Below are 22,945 nucleotides of genomic sequence, written 5' to 3'. Positions count from 1 at the left end.
CTGTATTAAATATGTAAGGTCATATGTACGTGGGTTTGATTACAGAAACTAATAAAGTATTCTCTAAATAATGAAAAAAAAGAATAAGATAAGACTACAAGAGCAAGAAGCAATTTAAATATGTGACGGGACCATTTTCATCTCCAGAATTAAGGATTATTTTAATGTTACATCATTGCCTTTTCTCTTTTACTTTCCTTTTTAGTTTTATTTTAGGATTCCCTACTTTTAATGTTCATACAGAGATTTCTTTAACTGAAATACTGAATAGTTTCTTTGGTGTGAAAAACTGTAATAGTACACAGGATCCTAATGAGACAATTAATAATGTGAAATAGGAAGTAAAGGGCTAAAGGTGTAGGGAAAGTGGGAAGGGTGGGGGAAAGGTAATAAGGGAGAGGAAAAAAAATATGAGAAACTGAAAAAAATGGAAATAAAGTGTTTGTAAATGGGGAGGGGGAGGAGGGGGTGAAGGGAGGGCAGGGACAAGAAAAAATGAGAATCAAGACCTATTATGTAAAGGTACAGGATCCCAATGATGAATGTAACTGTATTGTATACCTAGATTGTACCAATAAACTCAATAAAAAGAAAAATAAAAAAACACAGAAAACAGGGCCAGGGATTTAGCTCAGTGGTTCCACTGCCTGCCTTACAAGCACAAGGACCTGGGTTCGATCTCTGGTACCCAAAACAAACAAAAAAACACTTAGAGAAAACAAATAGGACAGTGCTATATAGCCAGACAAAATGCCTTTAAAATGATGGCGAAATAAAAAGGTGAAGGTGAAAAAATAAACCTTGACCCTTCCAATGAACTATGTAAAAAATTAATTCACAGTGGGTCACAGACCTAAAAATAAAAGCTAGTTAAAGAGGAATACATCAATACAGTCTGATCTATGTCTCTGAGAATCTTAAACTTTAGGAAACATCAGGAACAGGGAAGGCAGGGGTCACCTAAGAGGGGCACGTGACACCAGGTAGTGCCAGTCCTGTCTGCCCCCAGTGACAGAAGAAAAACCGGGCCGGGGGAGGGACCAAGCTAACTGTCACGTCAGCCTCTCTGTGCTGCCATGTGAGTTACAACACGGCCCCTCCGAGTTAAGGAACCCATGGAGTGAAGGCCCTTGTTCCTTCTCTTACTATTCGGGGACAGCTGGATGACGGCACGGGGTGGGAGAGCAGCCCGGAAGGACTTGGCACACTTAATCTACATAGAAAAAAGTCCATGTTCCCGACTTCAAGCTCGCTATAAAAGCAAGCTGACAGCAATTTCTCCCTTGAAAGTTCTCCTGGGCAGACAGTCATCTAACTGTCCGTGCGATGCCTCTACGGAAGCTGGAAGCCGAGGTGCGCAAGTCAGGCTCAGGGCCCAGTGCCCGACCCAGAGCTCCCTGCACCCGCTCCCCAGGGCTGGCCCCACGGCCACAGCCAAGACCAGCGGCTCCACTACTCGGGGACAAGGACTCTGCCTCCGCCGCGGCTTGGTCGATGGAGGAGACGTCTTCTGGGGGTGCGTGCAGAGCGAGGGCTCTGGTGCCTCTGACCAGGCTCGAGAAGAACTGGCTCAAGTGACGGGGTTTCTCCTCTGGGGACGTAAACGGGTGTCACGGGGGCTCCGAGGCTGGGACAGGACGCCAGGCAAGAGCCGGGAAGCCGCTCTGGACTTCCGAAGGAAGAGCCGGAGCTGGGAGCAAACGGGAGACACCAATTCCTTACCAAACTGATCGCACTTTCTGATCCTAGCCCAACAAACAACGACGACGCCAGCAGCTGCTTCTCCTTCTCTTCTTTAGACTGGGTGAGGGCCTGAGCTTGAGTCCTTCTGGCTGCCACGCGGTCTAAGTTCTCCGAGGCAGAGATCCCCGGGGCCCCGGGAGGGGCCTCCACTTCCTGCCCCGCTGCGCTCTCCTTCCTGGGAAGATAGCCCTCCTTCCCCCACAGTTTCTTCACACCTTCCAGCTTCAAGCCGTTTGCCCTAAAGAGACGAGGAACAGACTATATGAACTTACAGTTTCTTTCAAAAACACATGATTGCCAAAGCCTTTGGAAACCGCTTTCACTCTAAGTCATTCACTAGAAGTAAACCTAGGCCATTAGACTTCATCTCAGTTATAGTCACACTCACCGCTCCCTCTGACCCAAGACTTTAAAGGGGCACAATTCTAAGTTAAAACTCTCAGATCATTTCATTTTTACTTAGTTGCTTGAAAAAGCTGTACAAAAAGAGTACTATAAATCAGTGACTTTCATCCACTGATTTTTAAAAAAAAATACCTGATCTTTAATTCTGATAAAGATCAGAAATGACTGGAGTTCTTAGCAACATAAAAGAATTAAACCTAAATTCATAGCAGAGCATGGTGGTGCATGCCTGTAATCCCAGCACTCTGGGAAGCTGAGGCAGAAGGAATGCAATTTCAAGCCCAGCCTGGGCAACTTAGCAACATAGTGGGATCATGACTCAAAATTTTTTAAAAACTTTAAAGGCCTGAGGATGTAATCTAGTGCAAAGGCCCTGGGGTTCAATCCCCAGTACTGTAAAACAAAACAAAGAAAAACCCTAAATTCATTAAATATTAATTTATAAACATAAATTCACTAAATATAATCCTGTTTAAAGCAAAATAAATCATTGAAATATACTCCTATGTATAAATTTACATTTAATCTAAAAGGTTTTCTTAATGTGAACACGATGTTTTCAACTATTATAAATGTACTTTAATAAACATGAAAGGAGGCTTGGTCTGGAAAAGAAAAAAAATTTTGATGGAGATGGAATAGGAACCATCAGGTTAAATGAAATAAGCCAGTCTCAAAAAGCCAAGTACTGCATGTTTTATAGGAGCAATCTAAATAAATAAAAAAAGGAGGAACAAGAGCAAACTAGAAGGTAACTTTTAGAGATGGGGCAGGAGGTTGTGGATGAGGGAAGAAAGGGAGAGGGAGGGGATAAATGAGATGAAAATAATCAAAACACGTTATACGCATATACAATATCATACCTACATGGATCTCAGTATTCTCTCTTACTAATAGGACTGGAGGAGGGAGGAGAGGAGGGAGGAGCGGAGAAAAACGGGAGAGGGGCGGAGAGAGAGAGAAGGAAGAAAAGAAACAAGGAAGGGAAGGAAAAGATTTCAGGGACATGCAGGAGGCTTAGAACTGTTTTGTAAAAGAAAGGAAGGAAAGGAAAAGATTTCAGGGACATGCAGGAGGCTTAGAACTGTTTTGTAAAAGAAAGGAAGGAAAGGAAAAGATTTCAGGGACATGCAGGAGGCTTAGAACTGTTTTGTAACTAAGTTGCAAGGAGCTGAACCACTGATTAAGAGCTGGGTGCCCAGCCCCCAAGCCAAGACAAGGCACTTCGGGGAAAACTCCAGGACCAAATCCAGAATATGGACTCGCCTAATGTCATCTTGAGCGTCAACAGCTGTGACCACAGAGTTGCTAACACAGTCACAAGCAACGGGTGAAACAGCCCAAGTCGGTCTCAGTGTCATCATAGAAAAAACTACATTTAGATCAACTCTGGTAATCATTTCAATGTAAAACACATAACAAAACATCACATTGTATACCACAAATATAAAAATAAATGTTTTATTTGCCAATCATATCTTGATCAGACAGGGGAGCATGGAAGAAAAGCTACCAAAAAACAAATATGTAAAACTGTGCCCTTTGCAATTGGCTCATTTAAACATTCCCATCAAAGTTCAAAATAGCACTTTTAAAATTTATACTGCAAACTGGGCATGATGGCACACAAACCTGTAATTCCACTACTCTGAAGGCTGAGGCAGGAGGATCACAAGTCTCCGACTACCCTGAGCAACTTAGCAAGATCCTGTCTCAAAACAAGAAGGGCCGGAGATGTAAAGCAGCAGTACAGCCTTTGCCTAGTACATGCAAGGCTCTGAGTTCAATGCCCAGGAACACACACCCCACCCTACTAAACAGGGTAAATGCAAAAATGGTTTGTACTTATTACTCCTGTCTAACTTGTCAGAATCATGATGAATTTGATGCTTTTCCTGAGATCAAACAGGTAGTTTGACTTCAGACTGAGAAAGTAACTGTTAAGTAGTCAGTGGCTGATGGAAAATTCGAATGTAATAAGGGAGGGCCTGCGGGGAACTGGCTCATTCCTCCCCCGGATTTTTACGGAAGAGTAATTCTTTTTGAGTATCTTCATTTCCCCCTTTCTTTCAGGAACCAAAAAGTCTTCTAAAATGTTTCCGAAGGAAAATACAATTGTGTAATGAACTTAATAAGCAGACCCAAGGGTCACAGGACCCCTAGAAGGAGCAGCGAACTCGAAGGCTCATGGGTACCCACGGCTGGGTGACGGCACTTCTGTGCTCCTTCAACCAAAATCACTCAATTGTCACGAGGAAAACAAGAGCAAGTCCCAAACCTGCCTGATAAGTGGGTGGACACGGCTTTGGGGGGTGTGGACCCCGGGCCGCTCCCAGGAAGGACACCCAGCAGCTGCGGCCTGCAAGGGGGCTGCCTCGCCAAGACCAGGCCGGAGCCCTCAGGGCAGCCGCATCCAGCGACCAAGCGCACAACAACAGAGCTCTCTGTAGCGGCTGGTCCCGGTCCAACTCAGGACAACCCCTGGGTCAGCAGAGGCTGCTGGTCACACGGCACCGCCGCCTCTCCTTCCGCCCACCCTGCCACGTCCCCTCCTTCCCCAGCTGTGGTCCTGAGGGCTCACCTTGGCCTTCCTACTCCGTATACGAAACGCCACCATCAGCAGGCAGACAGGAGAGGAGGACAAAAGGAGCCTGAGCTATTTTAAAGATTTCTCCCTATGATTTCACTGCATATACTTTTTATCAAAATAAATTCCCTATCACACATTACATACAGACAGTCCAAAAATCGAGGAAATACCTGAAGAACAACATAAGGCCGTTTCGAACAAAGTATGCCTCTGAAAGACACACTTTGTAAAAGAGCATTTTAAAAATAGGAGTCATATTTGCCCAGACTCTGGCAAGACTGTTATGAAATACATGTATTGTTTTTAACAGACCACTCAAACAGACACAAATTCTGACCTGGTAACTTGGGCAGATTAGGGATGTTCTTCAGCTCGGTTCTAGGAGTCCCACCTGAGGCGGGTGCCATACAGGAAGAGCTTCTGTACAAAAGACACGTAAAGCTGGGCTTGCCACTAATCTCCCCTCCTCTTGCCAGACTCCCTTAAATGTGGATTCACCTGCCAATGTCCAGCCGGCCCCTAATCTGAAGTAACGTGTGAAGTGTGGCCCTCTGAAATGTTAAGTTCATCCCTCAAGTCCCGCTTCACATTGAAAGAGCACGTGTGCCCAGCACCTGTCCTCCGAGGACAGGACACGTCAGCGAGGACGCGAGGCCCCACCCCATCCCCACACGCAGCTCCCGTCAAAGGCAGGTGCTCTCACCTGCTGTACAGGTGAGCCCATGGGAAGCGACAGCACGATGAGAAAGAGAGTAGGACCTGCTGTGCACGCGAACCAAGGCCTCTATGAACGTAACCATGATGCACTGCGACATGGACTAAGAAGACTTCTATGCTATCTCTTTAAAATACTGTGTCAGCTCTTCCCTAGGTTTGGAAGGTTCCTGTCTCTCCTTCCCCTGCACCTTTGTTCCCTGTTTGGGAACTTAACTGCTGTCATCTTCACCATCACAAACTCACAAACCTCATCTGCTCCCACGCTGAGAGCACGGAAATTAAATGTCTGGCAAAGAAAATACGGATGTAGATAGAGCAGGGAAAAACAGGGTAAGGAGGAGAATTTTAACCCGAGCATTTAATACGTTACCATTTTACATTCTCATAATCTATTTACGCCATTCTTCTCACAAGTATTTCTTCAGCAATACGGCATGTTTTGTTCTGTTTTGTTTTGTTTTTGTATGGGGGATTGAACTAGGGACCTTACACTTCTGAGGCAGGGGGCGGCACCACTGAGCTGAATCCCCAACCCTCTGATAAATATTTCTTATAACCACCTTACTGGACAAATACAATAATGAAAATAAGGTGACTGACTTCTTAATGAATGCGAAAACTTAAAAGTCATCCTTCAAAGTGGTCACCTTTGAGGTTTTATCACAATTAGTGATGCTGCTGTTACATAAAACATCTTGAACTTTTAGATGGAGCTTACTTATAAGGAACAAGCCCTTTTCATCACTTTTATTATCTTATCAGAACAATCACTAATTTCACTTGGTACATGCAGACTTTGCATAATGACAATGATGTTACAATTATTACTTAAAATGGTTTGCCTTGACTGTCTCCTGACTGGCTTGGGAGAGGCCTCCGATTAGCAAAGCACACATCTGTGTTCCGTGAGTCACGAGGGCAAGACGCCAGATCCTCCACCTGGTCCCTGGCCCCCAGCCCCACCCCTGACCTCTGCTTCCTGACTGCTGTGAGTTGGAGGCTTTCCTCAGCCAGCCCTTCTGCCATACTCTTTCTGCCTCAGAACCTCCGACCAAGGGCTGACACTTTCAAAAGCAAGGGCACAAGCCAGGAGTGGTGGCGCACGCCTGTGATCCCAGCACTTGGGAGGCTGAGGCAGGAGGATCGCTGTGAGTTCGAGACCAGCTTGGGCTACACAGTGAGTTCCAGGTCAGTCTCAACTCCATAGTGAGACCCTGTCTCAAAAAAAAAAAGCAAGGGCCCAAAAGAAGCTGTCCTCCTCTGGGTGCCGGGGTCAGGCATCTGTGCCAGCACTGGGAAAGCTGACCGACGGAGCAAAGGAGGCCTGGACAAGCAGGGTGATTCCTGTGACTACTCCTGATGTGCGATTCAGAAGTCTTTGGCACTGGTTGGAAAAGGAGTTTGGAAATGAATGGCAATGTGTATTAGTCACCTGTCCCACTGCTAGGACAAAATACTCAACATCCACAAGGTAAAGGAGGAGAGCTTTGCTTGGCTCACGGTTTCCAGTGGGAAGTTTCCACTTCCACTGTGGGCTGACTCCGAAGCAGAAACAGCACAGTGCAAGGGCAGGGCGGAGGAAGGCTTAGCCCACGGCAGCCAGAAAGCCGGGAGTAAGAGGAAAAAGGGAGAAGCTGGGGGTGAGGACACACCCCGCTAGGTCACACGCCAGAGGCCCGCCTGATAGGACCCCACCTCCTAACAGCAGACCCAGCTGCTAACTCAACTCAAGGGGAAGAAAGCAATACAATGCTAAGACACGGAAACACTCCCACGTTATCGGTTTTGAGAAGAAAGGAACTTACTCTTTCAGCCCTGTCTCAGCACTATTCCCAGATACATCTGAACCGAGAGAAATGCCAGCCGGAGACTGCCGTCCAGTGAAACCAGATGAAGAGAAGGACAGTCCATATGGCTCAAAGTTGAGAACTAGAATTTCAAGACAAGAACAGAGGTTCATATTTAAAACAAAGCAAAAAAGCAAGACTTACCAGTCCATTCACTACTGAAATAACTGAAGACCGGGACCCACTGATAATCCTTAAACTGTAAGGGGCCTTGGTAATAAAACTTATTACAATGTTTATGGCAATGATCTTTACATAACAATAAATGGCTACACTCTATCAAACACATACCATCTTCACATGTGAGGTGACAAGTGACAAAGTGTCCCTCATTCCCATCTCTTTATTTCCCTTAGAATTTAGCCAGATGTGATGACGCACATGCCTGTAATCCCAGTACTCAGGAGGTTGAGGCAGGAGGATCGCTGTGAGTTCGAGACCCGCCTGGGCTACATAGTGAGTTCCAGGTCAGTCTCAACTACATAGTGAGACCCTGTCTCAAAAAACCAAAAAAAAAAAAATTTTTTTTAAGTGAAAAAGATAACTGATAAACTAGGCCTGCTGAAAAGTAGCTGCACTCTTACAAAAATATGCTAATAAACTATATATAGATGTAAATAAATGGATAACTATGTTCTGCTTAACAAGATAATGCTTAAGCATATTCCTGCACCAAGTAATCTGAAGGAGCCTTCAGTGTGAAATCTCCCTTCCCTGGACAGAACAAGGCTTACTTGGGCTCTGATCCTTTTAAACCTGTGTAATCTAAATGGATTCAATCAGCCATGAAAATGCAATTATTATGGCAGAGCAGATGCCAAAATGCATTCTCATTTTCCAAGGACTAGAACCTTCCTCTTTATTGTTTTTGGAAGGTACAAAGGATTGAACGCAGGGCCTTCACATGGAGCTACATCCCCAGTACTGTTTAATTTCTATTTTTAGTAACAATCTTGCTAAGTCATAAAGTTGCCTGGATTGGTCTCAAACTTCCAATCCTCCTGCCTCATCCTCCCAGATTGCTGCGATTACAGCTGTGCACCAAAAGGCCTGGCAGAACCTTCACTTGTTGGCTAGGTACAAGGCCAGCCAGAAAGGGGACATTTCCAGACTTCTTTGCAGATAATTGGAGTTCTGGACATCTTGTGTGCAACTTTAGGAGGAGCCTTCCTGAGAGAACACAACCTCTTCTCCACATGTACCTTTCCCGTGGGCTACAGTGCCACTGAGCAGGAGCAGCAGACATGTGGGACTACAGTACAAGAGCCAAGATGCCTGAGCTGTGAGGGGGGAGTCTGGGTTCATCATCGTCACCAGACCTGGGCTTCCCGCTGCTCTGCTCCAAGAGCAGAAACTCTACTGGTATAAGGCCTGGAGCTGTTGATGCTTTTTAACATTCTAATTAGCTAAACCTAATCCCCACTGGCAAGTTTACCTCTTGGGACTCTAGATTATAGTAAAAAGAGCCTTCCTAAGTCATAAAGAGTGTCTTGGAAAATATGTCAATCTCTGAAATTATTATCCATATTTTATACATGAGACTATGGCAGTTCACCATGAACCTACCCCGGATGACAAACACGGGAAAAGACAGTGCCAGAGCCACCCAGGCGCCAGCTCCAGCATCGTCCCAACAGTGGGGTCCACACAGCCTCCTGAGGAGGAAACAGCGCCTTGTCCACGGGGCACTGAGGAACTGCCTATAGCTACATCAATGATGTGGAAGGGAAAGCCGTGTTCAGGAGGAAATGCAGGAGCTAAGTATCAGGAGAACTGAATTCCCAATGTAAGTCTAATGTTCATTAGGTTTGAAAATAAGAATTTAATTCCTTCTTCCACAAAGTGAAGAATTAGGACCAAAGAAAGTTTTCCAGATGCTGATAAACAGGATCAAGCAGACTTGACAGAGTCCTCCAATAATCTTTTATACATAGACTCAAGCTTTCGGAGATTCGGGTAAAGAAGGTAAGAGTGGGGCTCAAAAATCTGCCTCATTAAAAAAAACAAAAACAAAAAACAGAATCATCTGCGTGATTCTGATCTACAATCATGTGTGGGAACAACCTGTCTAAATCTGTCTAAGGTCTTTCTCCGCAAGAATATCCTCTTCTATGCTTTCCAATGGCCTCTTTTTTAACAGCCTTTATGACGGCCATGCAGCCTCTGCCTTAACACTTAAGCAGCAGTGTCTCGCTCAAGAAGTGTTTCTTGTGCACTATTACGAACAGAGTTTAAAGCAAAGAGCAGGAAAATTCAAAATTAGAGGTAGAGAATCTGAATGTGGAAAGAAAAAAACTACATATGGAAAGAATCTAGGGAGCAGAGATGAAATTTCCATACTGGGACAGAAGGATTAAAGACGTCATCTAAGGAGGGCCTGGAAAGGCTCAGGTTGAGAGTTAAATCCAAATCAAATAACTTTCAATTTTTGGTGAAAACTGCCCCTGAGATCCCTGCAGTGATGAATGACTGAAAGGACTAAAGACTGAGGAGTTACCTCTGTGCATGCAGGGAGCAGAAGAGCAGACTGCAGGAAGAGGGAGAGAGGAACGGCTGCTGCACACGCAGAAGTGAGCCAAGTGAGCCAGGCGGGACACCGGGCCAATGAGCCCTCACAGAAGAGAATGTGTGAACTGGGCTGGGAGCAAGCCCGCCCTGAGCAAGGCTGGAGTTACCGGAGCACTGCACACATCTGAGGTAGTGGGCACAGGCAACCAACACGAACCTGTCTGTACCCTTCGTTACTCCAGGGCTCCTATGCACACTCCTTTATTTCATTTAATTGGCAATTTTTTTTTTTTTGGTCTTTTGAGACAGAGTCTCATTATGTAGTTCAGACTACTCTGGAACTCAACTGTATAGCCCAGGCTGGTCTCAAACTTGCAGTGATCCTCCTGCCTCAGCCTCCCAAGTATTAGGATTACAGGGGTGTACCACCACGCCTGGCCATTTTGCAATTCTTTTATACCTTGCATTTGGCTGTACATCTCTGATCATTATTGACTGCTATTTAAGTTACTTAAATTATTTAATTATTTTCTTTTACTATGTTTTATTTATTTTTTTTAGTACTGGGAATTGAACCTGAGGCCTTTGCACTGAGCTACCCCAGCCTTTTTTTTTTTTTTAAGTCTGAGACAGGGTCTTGCTAAATCACTCAGCTGCCTGGGCTGGGCTTGAATTGGTGATTGTCCCGCCTAGCCTCCCAGAGTACTGGGATTAAAAGTGTGTACCACCATCTCACAATTGAATTTTCTTTTCTGAAAAACAACCTCAACTAGATGTGGTTTTCTAAAAGCTATAGTTCAACAGAGAAAAAAATTATACTGTTTGCCCATACTATTACTGGTGTTATTCTACACTGGAGCTATAAGACTTTTGAATAATCAACTTTCTATAATCAACACTGACTCCTAAATACTTTTCTTAGGTGGAAACTGGTAGTAAAGTTTGTTCCCCTTTATTATTGCCAACTCTTGAAATCATATTTTCCTGGAGTTTTTTCTTACAAACCAAACATTTTTCTACCCAAGAGAGTTGAGTGTCACGCATTAAAGTTTCATTTAACTAGTTCTCTCTACAAATGATTTATAAAAGTTTCCAAAGTAGTATCAGTACTGACATTTGGATTCCAGGATTTAACAACTCTTTATGAAAAAATACCTATTTTACCTATTTTATCCTATTCTTTTTTTCTGTCTTATGGCCAGACATAAGTGTAAGATATATAATTCTATAATTTATTCCACAAGTATTTATTAAACACTGTGTTGCCTCATACCCAAATTCCTGTTCTGTGACAATCAAAGCTCATGCAATTTTAATTTTGTTTTAAAGAACTTTTAAAAAGTAGATTTGGGGAGCAAGAAGAAAAGGCTGATTTAAAAGCTTACTCTCATTTATAATTCTACGGAAAAAATATACTTGGCAAAGACTGCATCAGCTTGGAGAATTCAGGGCTATCTACTATATTTGCATTAGGCATTAACTTATTTCAAGAAAGAAAACAGGCAGTGATGAATCAGGCTCTCCATCCCACCTCCCCTTCCTGTCCCACCCTGGCTTCAGTAACAGCAACTGAGGGCCTCCAGACCTTTGAAAGTGAGGAAACGGAACCCCTGGGCCCAGGCTCCACTGGACCCAGAACCCGTCTCCTCCTGGGCTCCAGCAGGGCTTCATGGGTGCCCGGGATGCCCAGACCTTTACGAGGAGAAGCTATGGACCAGGCAATTCCAATTTAAAACTTCATCTTTTCCCCCAAATAGTCTATCGGTATACAGAGAATTAATGGGGCAGAGACTGAATTTTCTAGGCTATTAGGTACCATTACATAATATATTAAAAGTCATAAAAGACAGATTCTTTGAATCTGTATATCACTGAGTAGTAAAGACATGCTGACAACATGAGGCTTCCCATCCATTTGGTTTGATTTCTTTCATCAGTGTTTTACAGTGTTATTCATCTTCTTAAGTTCACCCTTAGGTATATTATTTTTAGTAGTATTGTAAATGCAGCTGTTTTCCTAATTTCCTTGTGAATAACTGGTCAGTAGACAGAAATGCAACTGATTTCTATGTTGATTTTAAAGCCTCCAACTTCACTGAATTTATTAGGTCTATGAGTTTCTTCAGAGATTCTTTAGGGTTTTCCACACATAAAATCATGTTGTCCATAAAGAGCAACAATTTTACTTTTTCCATTCTAGTTTGGATGCCTTTTCTCTTCCTGCCCCATGAGATTTCACAGATAGCATCAAAAGCATAGGCAACAAAAACAAGACAGACATCAGATTAAAAAGCTGCAGAGCAAAGGAAACAAAACCATGAAAAAGCAACCTACAGAATGACAGACAATACTTACAAGCCATGATCCAATGAGGATTTAATCTGCAAAAATATGTAAGGAGTTCTGATGATTCTACACCAAGAAGAAAATTGATAACTTGATTTAAAAATAAGCTAATAACCTGAATAAACTTTGCTCCAAAGAAGACATACAAAATGGCCAATAAGCATATGAAAATATGCTCAATGTAATTAACAATGAGGGAAATGAGCTCAGTGGTTCTGCTGCCTGCCTCGCAAGCGCAAGGTCCTGAGTTTTGACACCGGTACCAAGAAAGAAAAAAGAGGGAAATGCTAATCAAAACCACAGTGACATTACCTCATACCTGTCAGAATGGCCGTTACTTAAAAAAAAGGCAAATGTTGGCAAGAATGTGGAGAAACGAACCTGTGCACATGGTTGGTGGGAATGCAAAATGGACCAGTCACTATGCAAAACAGCAGGCAGATTCTTCAGAAAAACTGAAAACAGAACTCTGGTACGGCCCAGCAATCCTACCTCCAGGTATTTATCCAAAAGCACCGAGAGCAAGCTCTGGAGAAGTATCAGTATTTCCAGGTTCATTGCTGCACTACCCACAATGGCCAGCTGCCCAGATACACACACAAAATATCCATCAACGAGGAATGGTAAAGAAAATGTGTTTTTACATATAAAGAAATACTATTCAGCTGAAAAAGAGAGAAATTCTGCAATACGTGATGACATGGATGAAACCTAAGGGTAGTATGCTACGTGAAATAAGCCAGTCACAGAAAGACAGATATGGAATGATCCCACTCAGAGTATCTAGGCATAGCACAATGTCCTGAGTTTGATCGCCAGTACCAAAAAAAGTTCTAAGATAGTTAAATCCACAGATCTGAAGAGTGGAACTGTGGGAGACCATTATGGTTTGAATCTAGAATGCCCCCCAAAAGTCTCCTGTTCACAGAAGGTGACCGGGTCTCAGGGTGCTGTACTGGTCGGTGGAGTGATCCACTGTGCGGCCTGGTTGGAAGAGGCAAGGGGCGGAGAGCCTGTGGGTGGTGCATCTCCCTCCCCGGCTCCTCCCCTTCCTCTCTGCTTCCTGGCTGCCATGAAGTGAGCAGCTCTCCTCCACCAGACCCGTCTGTCATCCTGATTCTTTTTGGAGTCAGCCATGCATGGACTGAAAGTCCCAAACCATGAACCAAATTAAACCTCCCTTCCTTTAAGTTGTGGGTATTGGATGTTTGGTCCCAGTGAAAGGAAAGCTGACTGATACAGGCTGTGTAACACGGTGCGCATAAAGCAATGATAAAGTCCTATATACCTAAAAATGTGTTAGGGTAGCTCTCATGCTGTGTTCTCACCAAAAGAAAATTTTTAAAAATGTATTTAATGTAGAAGTCAAAAGAGCAAATACTGGTTCCTCCACCTGCCTCTCAAGCACAAGGACTTGAGTTTGATCCCTGATACCAAAAAAAAAAAAACCAAAAAAACAAAAGAGCAAATACTTCTGCAAAAAGATAATATCAAGCCTATTAACAGGGTTTATCTTCTTGTTCTCATTTTAGAATCGACTATTTAACTATAACTAAATAACCCCAGCACAACCCTAGAAAATAATACCTACTCAAAAAAACAATGAATGATGAATAAATTTTAAAAAGAACTTTCAGTATCTAAACTTTCAGAACTGACATTTTGAACTCCAAAACATACTTTTCACTACTTTCCCTTCATTCTAATGTACGTTTCTATGCACCATCCAAGTAACTTAATGACTGTGTCTTTCCCAAAACCATGACACAAGTTTTTCCCTGACAGGTATAAAGTTACACTTTCCTTTCTTAGCTCTTCCTAACTTTACTCATGGTATTTTTTTGGAAGTTTCCTCATACCCTTACTTAAGAGTGCTCAGAATGAGAATGGAACTCATTAGTCCACAGTAGGTTTTTTTTTCTGGAAACTTCTCCTGGTGAGCTCACACTCCTGCGTGCCGGGTCCCAGCACAAGGACCAGCACCACTTCCCCTTCCGGTTCTGTCAAACCTCCAGGAAGGTGCTCATATCTCAGGCATTTATTTACGTGCAGACCTTGGCTTTGGGTAGACTTCAAAGCTCATTTTTTAGTTTCTCAGTATCTGAAAAGCTAGCCAGGGTAAGTAAATCACAAGCAGTTTTAAAATGGGATAATAAAATATAAATATCCTTAGTCATTTACTTACATGACTGCACTATCAACTGCATAAAAATATGCCCTTATAATCTAGCTTATTATAGGCCCATGAAAAATACCTTTTTCCTGAGAAAGCTTTTCCTCCTGGCGTTGGTGGTGAGGTTTGTAGGGTGCTGCCCCCTGGCTGAGTCCTTCAGCCACATAACCATCCAGAAAAGATAAGGAAGCATCTACCTATATTAAAATTAAGTAAAAATTAGGAATTCAAAAATTCACTCTAAGCAGCAGACTATATTCATGTAAATAATTTTAGCCCATACACCCTTAAGCAAAATTCTAAAGTAAAAGCAGAAGTCTCAATTCTAAAAAATGCTACCCAACTCTAGCTTTCTGCAACACCGATAATCAGATCATCCAGCTAAGAACCAACCAAGATACATCATCTGCAGTGAGCACAACTTCGCTTAACAGCGCAATGTATCTGTGACACCTAATATGCTGGGGCATCCCAGCAGGGGTCAACCTCCCAGGACAGCAGGCGTACACACCGGGGACCAGGGTGACTGCATTGCTCCTCTGCTGCCGAGGGCTAAAATCAGGCACAGGCAGCGCTGGTACCTTCTGCGCTCAAGGGAGCACCCATTCCTGTATCCTCTGGTTTCCAGAGCTCACCTGTGTTGCTTGGCTTGCGGCCCCATCACACAGGTAGGCTTATGGCCTACCTTTGCTTACACGACTACCTAGACAACCCGGGATAACCTCCTGGCCACAAAATATGTAACATTATCACATCTACAACACTGTAACACTTAGGGTGACACATGTGCAATCTCCAGGGATTAAGAACGGGACATCTTGGAGAAGCCTTTACTTGGTTTCCCACAGTGCCTTAACTATCCTATTCCTTTCCATCTAAAAATGTTTTTTTACAAGTTGGAGAAAAATTAATTTCTGCAAGAGTAGAAAGGTACAAGAGGTACTTTTCTAAATGAAATGATAAAGAAGAACAAAAAGTGAAGGAAAAAGGAGAAAAGGCAAGGAGATAAAACGATGCATTCAAAAAAGGAGAGAGCGGAGAGGATCTCAGTAACCAGAGCTTCGCTTTCCCAATTTGGCCAGAAGTCCAAACTGCTCAGATAATTTATAGCAGCATGTAATTCCCAAAAATAGAGTGGCACCCCACACCCTGAATATGGAAAGAGTCAGCTTCAATACAACGCTGAAGAGATGAGGTTACATGATCATCGCTAATTTTACTGGGGGAAAGGGAAGTGTAGAAACTAGTACTAACATGCTGGAGTAACACCTCGTACAGCACAGACACCACTTCAATGAGCACATTTAGAAGGCCTACTAAACGCTAAAGCAAGGCCTCCACCTTCAAGAGTGGCCAAAACAAGTAAAGAGCAAGTGTTCAAAACGAATACAAACACGAGAACCTGAGTAGACATTGGTGGGAATATCATGCACCCTCTTCTCTTTCCCAAACGTAAGCGGTCTAACATAAAAATGTGAACAAATTTGTTTCACTTTTCGAAGTTTTCTAATTTACACCAATCGGAGGGAAAGACTGGAATGAATTAAGAGGGAGGGGTAACTAACAACTCTAGGTTAAAAGGTGTGGCTGCTCAAAGTAGGCAGGAGAACCAAAGGTGAGTGGATCAGATTCCAAGCAGTAAAGAATTTAGATAGCCGATGGACACAAGGTAGTTGAGGACCACTGTTTCTAGTATTCTCAAAGACAAGAGTATGAGCAGCGTGTGGTGGCTCACATCTTAACCCCAGCACTTTTGGAGGCTGAGACAGAGGATCATAAATTCGAGTTCAGTCTGGGAATTGAGACACCAGTTCAAAACTAAAAATTAAAAAAGGGCTGAGGATACAGCTCAGTGCAAAGACTCTGGGTTCAATTCCCAATATGAAAGAACAGAAAGGAAGGAGAAAAAGGAAATAAGAGTATGACTGAAAGGATTTCAAAGGTGATAAATTCCTAAATTATTACATATTAAAAGAGATCAGGGGCTGGGGATTTAGCTCAGTGGTTCTACAGCCTGCCTTGCAAGCCCAAGGACCTGAGCTCGATCCCCCACCACCACAAAAAAAAAGCCGGGCGTGGCGGCGCATGCCTGTAATCCCAGCACTCATGAGGCTGAGGCAAGAGGATCGCTGTGAGTTTGAGACCAGCCTGGGCTACATAGCAAGTTCCAGGTCAGTCTCAACCACATAGTGAGACCCTGTCTCAAAAAAACAAAAACAAAAACAAAAACAAAAAAGAGATCATTGTAGGATATAAATATCTCTACTGCAGTTCCCCAGAGAGATATTCCTCCGCTCCTGACAACTGGAATCAGTACTGAATAGAAGCTCTCAGATTTTGTTTCCTACTTGTGTGAGAAAAACTGTAACATTCTCCTTAAGCGCCACACAAATGATATTCTGATATATTCCTTATATACCACAAATGAAAAGACACCTCCTGTGTTTAGACAACACAGCTTTTAGAGAAGGCACGCATGCCTTACCACCATGTCTTCACAGCTCTTACTGACGGGAAGCAAGCTCCTCATCACTGCCACATTCTCGTGCAAATGCTTCAATTCGAATGCGTGCTGTCGCATACATGTATCCAAGGACGCGGAAAATTCCTCGATTAACCTCTCCACTGTATCAGAAGCCTGTGCTCGAGCTGTCAACTTGGTCACTGCAGCAATCAACCAGGCTTTCGTTTCGGAAGAAACGGACTGATTCCTAAGTAACTTATACAGCCTGCTTATAACTTCCTCTGGCTTTTCTTTATCTAAGAGGTAAGAATACTCTCCCAACACCTAGGAATACAACAAAGAAAAAGTATTACATAGATAGCAAGTCATACAGTAAACTACACTCAGAAACCCAAGTGTTACTTAGCGAAATTCATCTAGATTAAACATACTCTCATAATGAAGAAATTATTAAAGAAAAAATTCTAGATTCAAAACAATACCAAGAATTATAGTTCAATACAAAAGAACTGGAAATCAATAGAAAAAGATTTTCCACATATCTTTCATTAACAATACATAAAGTAAAAATACCATTAGAAGTTAGTTTTCTTTTGAACTTTCTCTTTTTTGAGACAGGCTCTAGCTATGTAGTTCAGGCTGGCCCTGAACTATGTAGCCCAGACTGGCCTCAAACTCATGGCGACCCTCCTGCCTCAGCCTCCTGAGTGCACCACTACCCACCCCTTTTGAACTTTCATAGTAAATTATTGGTTTTTATAAGCATTGTCACATTCTGTTATTACTTTCCAGCAAAAGTTTAAATAAGCAGTTCTCACATGGTTAGATGCATAAGAGCAACCTGTCGTATTTCATAAAACAGATTTCTACCCATGCCTGGTGGTGCACACCTATAATCCCTGCAATTTTGGAGGCTGAGGCAAGAAGATCACAAGTTCAAGCCCCACCTGTGCAACTTAGTAACTCAGCAAGTTCCTGAGGAGCCAGGACTCAGGGTGTGAGAGCCCTGGGTTTAATCACCAGTACATTACCAGAAATAAAGGGGAAAAATAACCCATAGAGAGATTCCCATCTCTTTCCTCTGACATCCTGTTAGGATGGCTGCCACAGGGACCGATGATGTACATTTTGGGCAAGCACCAATGGCTCCAATATGATACAGGTGCCTACAGAACAGACTGCGAGAAACACTGATCTGTATTACACACCCCTTTCCTCATGTCTACCTTATGCAGGTGACGCACAATTCTACTGGCCTAAGAGTCATTTACAAAGTGATAATTAGGGGTAGGAACCATATTGGCACCAGCAAGAAAAGAGAGAGGCAAAGGAAAATTTACAGCCAGTAAGAAGGAGAGTGGGAGAAAAGTCAACAGGACTAAGTAACACCAATGCTTAAGCAATATGATAATTAGAGCCACGCACAGTGACCTGTGACCTGTGGCCCCAGCCTGGAAGTGCGTCCTTCACCAAGGAAGCTCCGGAGAAGACAGCAGCCCTAGGTGACCGAAGCAAGAGACCCCAGCTAAGGCAGGCCCAGAGTCCTGACTCACAGAAACTGTGTCATCTGAAGCCACAAGGTTTGTGGTAGCACAGCTATGCAGCAACAAAAAGTTAATGCAGCAAAGATACGGAAACACACATATTCAGACATGGACTCACATAAAACACATGACAAACAATGCAAACATAAAGAGAACCAGATAAGCACCCACTTACGAGCTGGCAGAGAGAAACAACAGACAAGCAAATGGTCAAGTGATAGACGGGGGTGACACAGGGGAATTAGACAGACAGCTGAAGAATTACCTGAATAGAATTGAGTGATTTCTGGAGGAAGTATGGTAATACTCGGTTTTTGTACAAAGTAGTTATAAAGCTGTATGATGTAATGTAATTTACTCACCCAACTCATAACTTGAAGAAATTTCTGTGGGTAAAATACATTTTCCATATCTAATAAATTGAGATAAGACTGAACTGCATAGAGTCTTAACTGCTGCTCTTCCATTTCATCATCAAAACCTACAAATCAATTGATACACCATTTTAATTTCCATAAATTCCCTAAGGACTCTGCAATAAAGAACACTTCACTTAAAACTCATTACCAACCTTCTGCTAGCAGTCTCAGGAAGTTACTAGGGATGTCAGGGTGCATTACGTCTCCCCCTACTGAAAACACAGCGTTCATTGTCTGAATAAACCATGCATTATCGGGAGCATATGTGTCCTCGGTGTTAAGAACAAGCACACTTCCAAATGCCACTTATTAAAATCACCCTTTCTGCAGCGACCTTTTAGAAATAACCCAATCCATCCTAGAGCAGCACTGCTATCTTTAACCTGTTATCAAATGTTCTGCATCTCAGTTTTACGTAAAATGGGTGTTCAGTAAGTGTGTTTTATAAACTGAGCTTATAACGCTTTCTCTAGCTCCAGGCTTACCCATAGCAAGCATCCTATTCATAAATGCAAAATAAATGAAAGAAATGAGCCAGCTGGGAAAATATAAATCATGGAAAACTCCTAAGCACTTGTAGAGTTACTACCTGAGCAAGTTATTAACCTCTTTTCTATTCTGCTCCACAGTAGCTGAAGAGTCGGCATTCTTCTAGGCCAGCTACAGCGCTTGCTGTCTAAGGCAAAACCAAACTTCAGCCACTTCCAAGATTCTGTGAATAACATTACCCACTCATTCTTTCTTAAAATTAAACAACAGACTCTTTAAAACAATGTAATACCCTTGTAAGCTGTAAGTTCCTCAGTTCCTTCAAAAACAAAGCAAAAGTGAAGAAAAGTAAATTTCAAAATGAGTTCCCAACTGCTTTACTGTGACAACTGTCAGGAGAAACAATGTCACAGAGGATGCATTTTAGGACCCTGTTCCTCACTCCTTCCTTTCCCCCGAAACAAGAACTTTTATTCACAATAGAAACCTGCATAGGTGAAGAGGAACAGGGGGTGGGGGTGCCTTGGTGGCAGAGTGTGTGCTGTGTGTGTGTGTGTGAGGTCCTAGGTTCAATCCCCACTCCACCCCACCCCCCAAACAGAAAGGAAGAGGAACTAAGTAGAGGTTCCACTGTTTTCCTATTAACCACTGAAAACACACACACACACACAGCAGAGGGGAAAAAGCCATCCCCCAGGAAGTCTACACAAACTCCTATACTGGACAGTTAAAGGCTTAAAAATCAAGAATGAAAGTTAGCGCTGGGTCTCTGAACCCAACTTGCAACACCTATACCAGTCATTTTAAAGTCACTGGCTAGTCTAGGGTATTTTGTGACACATGGTCCAAGCAAAGGATATTTCTCAGCCAGCTCAGCTATTTTGCCAACTAAGTTGACAATGATATATTCTTCTTTGCTCTGATGTAAATATTCAAGCATTTTCTGGACAATAACTGTTACATTCTGTGAATTTGTAATTCTGTAAAGAAGTTCCAGAGTCTATTTGAAGAAGAGAAATAAAAACAGCATTATGAAACTATGAATTATAACACCAAAAACTACAATAACGTATTTGTTTATTATACAACTGATTATTCTATTTGTATTTAGAGCTACTGGGAAGTCTATTAATAAGGAATCAAGAAATGCAAATTATAACTAAAAAGAGTTAAAGGAAAGTAAAATCGTTGCCAAAAAGTAAATTGCAGCTGGGCCTGGTGATTTGTGCCTGTAATACCAGTATTTAGGAGGCTGAGGCAAAAGGATCTCGAGTTTGAGGCCAGCCTAGGCTACACAGTGAGTTCAAGGCCAGCCTGAGCTACATAGGAAGATCCTGCCAGAAGGAAAGAAGGAAGAGAGGGAGGAAGGGGGGGGACAAAAAGGAAGAAAGAGAGAGAAAGAAAAAGAAGAAAGGACGAGAGGGAGGGGATGAATTTGAAAGTCTAAACATGAGGACCCATTGATAGAATGTTCAGGCTAAAAAATTAATGGACTCATACAGATAACTGCATGTAACCTCTAATCAAAATTTAGACATTCCTGTGGACGCTGAAAGGACTTTTCAGAAAAGTTACTTAAACTTTAGTAAAATAAACATATGCAAAATTAAAATACACACACAGCCCACCTATTTAATCTCTCTCCAAAATACCAACAAAAAGTTTACAAATTTTAACTTTTCACATACACCATTCAAAATACCAGTTTACCTCTCTTTTAATCATTGGATCAGGATGGTCTAAGCACTCGATTATGGTTATCTGGTGCTGAAGAGCCAGGCTGGGGTCCTGCTGGACAACATAGGTAAGAGCTTTCAGTCCTAGAAACAAAGATCACATCATAGGAAGTGGCTTGAAACAAGTGCTCGACAAATTTCAAAAGCTCTCTCTACCATTTCCATCAAAAGGACCCACTGCCTTACCTAAGTATTTCAGATTTATTTTAGGTGACAGAACAAATTTTCCAATGCATTTGGCAGCCTTCTCAAGTAATTCTGCCTTGGGATAAATGGAGTAAACTGTATGAACACATTCGAACAGAATAGCTAGAAAAACCAGAAAAATGGCACAGTAAGAATATATTCATGGAGAAATTTACAGCAAACTAACTGGAAGGGCAGTTTTAGTCAAAAATCTTATTTACAGAAAAATTTCAGAGAAACCACCTCTGCTCTTTCTAGGCTCGTACAGGTATTAGAAGTGACCCCAGTACGATGTAAAGGAAATGTTACTGCTGCTAGATAAGTGATACATTCAATTCGTGCTCCAAATGTTCTACTGAATGTCTCTTACGTGGCACACATGGCATCAGAACAATGGGTACAGCATGAGCAAGACTGTGAGGAGCTCACGTTCTGATAAGCAACAGGACTTCCCAACACTCCTGGGTGTTTTAAAATAGATTACTCTCCAGTAGTTTCTACCACTCAAACACAGAAATTACATGTGTAGTTTACTTCAATATGATCCTTTTAGGACACTGTACAGTTACTTCAAGAAGAGTGTCACTGTTCAAAAGCCTTCAAGCTACTTATTTAAAGCTGACCTCGAATGTGTAACAGTCAACTGTACATTTTGATGGCGTTCAAGTTTTATTTTCAGATACAGTCAAGAGTCTGGTAACTACAGCGATAAAAGTGGACACTAACACTTTTTCAAATTATTTCAAAGAGCATGAGTCAAGGAGTGGGAACTTTGCCATGGAGAAGACTCGCTGGGACCTCAAGTCCTGTGTGTACCAGGGAACTGCAGCGTGACAGGTGAGACGCATTGAAGGCTTGGACTTCACCTACAAGGTGAAGGTGGTCAGGGCTTGAGAAAATCACTCCTCAACCTCCAAATCTTAAAGCACAGTAGATAGACCTGTCTTTATGTACAAGATCTATCCTGAATATTCAACGAGGCTACATTCTACGCTATGCTGCCTATCCATCAACATACAATTGTGTAGAAAAGAACTACATAACCTTTTCCGTAAGAGAAGAAAAATAAATCAGATTCCCACTTACTCTTTGAAAGGAAGCTGACTTTAATGCTTCCTGCTATACTTTAATGCTATACTACAAAAGGAACCTAAAGATAACTTGTGAATTCAAATGATAAGCTGTAAAATGTCTTCACTCTGGGCTGTGAAAAAAGTTGACTTTTTAATTTCACACACTAAACCAATTCCTTGGTCAATGCATTACCACCAGTAACTACCTAAGGCAGGAATGAGCAAACTCCTACAATCCAGCCTTCTGTTTTTTGTAAGCATGTGAACTAAAATGATTTTCATATGCTTAAAAGACCGTAAAAAAGAAGAAAAGGCCAGGAATGGTGGTGCACACCTGTAATCCCAGTGCTTGGGAGGCTGAGGCAGGAGGATTACTGTGAGTTCAAGACCAGCCTGGGCAACATAATGAGTTCCAGGTCAGTCTCAACTACACAGTGAGACCTTGTCTCAAAACACACGCACGTGCGCGCGTGCAAAACGAAGAAGAATACAGAAGAATATACAACAGAAACCTATGTAACCTGGAAAACCTAAAATGTTTACTGTCCTGGCCTGCTATTTGAAAAAAGTTCACCAAGTCCTGACAATCCTACACAAGATAAAAAGTGATAATGTTCCATTTTCTACCATTACTGACATTTTTTATTTTTTTATTTTTTTTTTATTGAGTTTATTGGTACATTTAGGGATACAGGAGTTACATTC

The 22,945-nt window shown here is 42.5% G+C and overlaps 1 protein-coding gene across 4 annotated transcripts in view; it reads right to left on the bottom strand.

Moving 5' to 3' along the window:
* Nucleotides 1–22,945, bottom strand: part of Ap4e1 (adaptor related protein complex 4 subunit epsilon 1) — a 55,180-nt gene that overhangs the window by 9,713 nt on the left and 22,522 nt on the right. For 3 of the 4 annotated variants that reach the window (XM_010638738.2, XM_033765240.1, XM_033765242.1), the window contains 9 exons: nucleotides 21,168–21,290; nucleotides 20,956–21,065; nucleotides 20,106–20,245; nucleotides 18,909–19,021; nucleotides 18,700–18,818; nucleotides 16,815–17,117; nucleotides 14,412–14,526; nucleotides 7,261–7,384; nucleotides 1,723–1,981 (listed from right to left, as the gene is read on the bottom strand). In XM_010638738.2, coding sequence (XP_010637040.1) covers nucleotides 1,723–1,981; nucleotides 7,261–7,384; nucleotides 14,412–14,526; nucleotides 16,815–17,117; nucleotides 18,700–18,818; nucleotides 18,909–19,021; nucleotides 20,106–20,245; nucleotides 20,956–21,065; nucleotides 21,168–21,290 — 1,406 coding nt within the window. The remainder of the gene's footprint in view (nucleotides 1–1,722; nucleotides 1,982–7,260; nucleotides 7,385–14,411; nucleotides 14,527–16,814; nucleotides 17,118–18,699; nucleotides 18,819–18,908; nucleotides 19,022–20,105; nucleotides 20,246–20,955; nucleotides 21,066–21,167; nucleotides 21,291–22,945) is intronic. The other variant, XM_033765241.1, reaches the window with a different exon arrangement.

Source organism: Fukomys damarensis, unplaced genomic scaffold (genome assembly GCF_012274545.1).
Source record: "Fukomys damarensis isolate Sample0158 unplaced genomic scaffold, DMR_v1.0_HiC HiC_scaffold_17, whole genome shotgun sequence".
NCBI classification, from domain to species: Eukaryota; Metazoa; Chordata; class Mammalia; order Rodentia; family Bathyergidae; genus Fukomys; species Fukomys damarensis.
The sequence above is the reverse complement of the archived record's forward strand: the minus strand, read 5'-3'. Positions and strand labels throughout refer to the sequence as shown.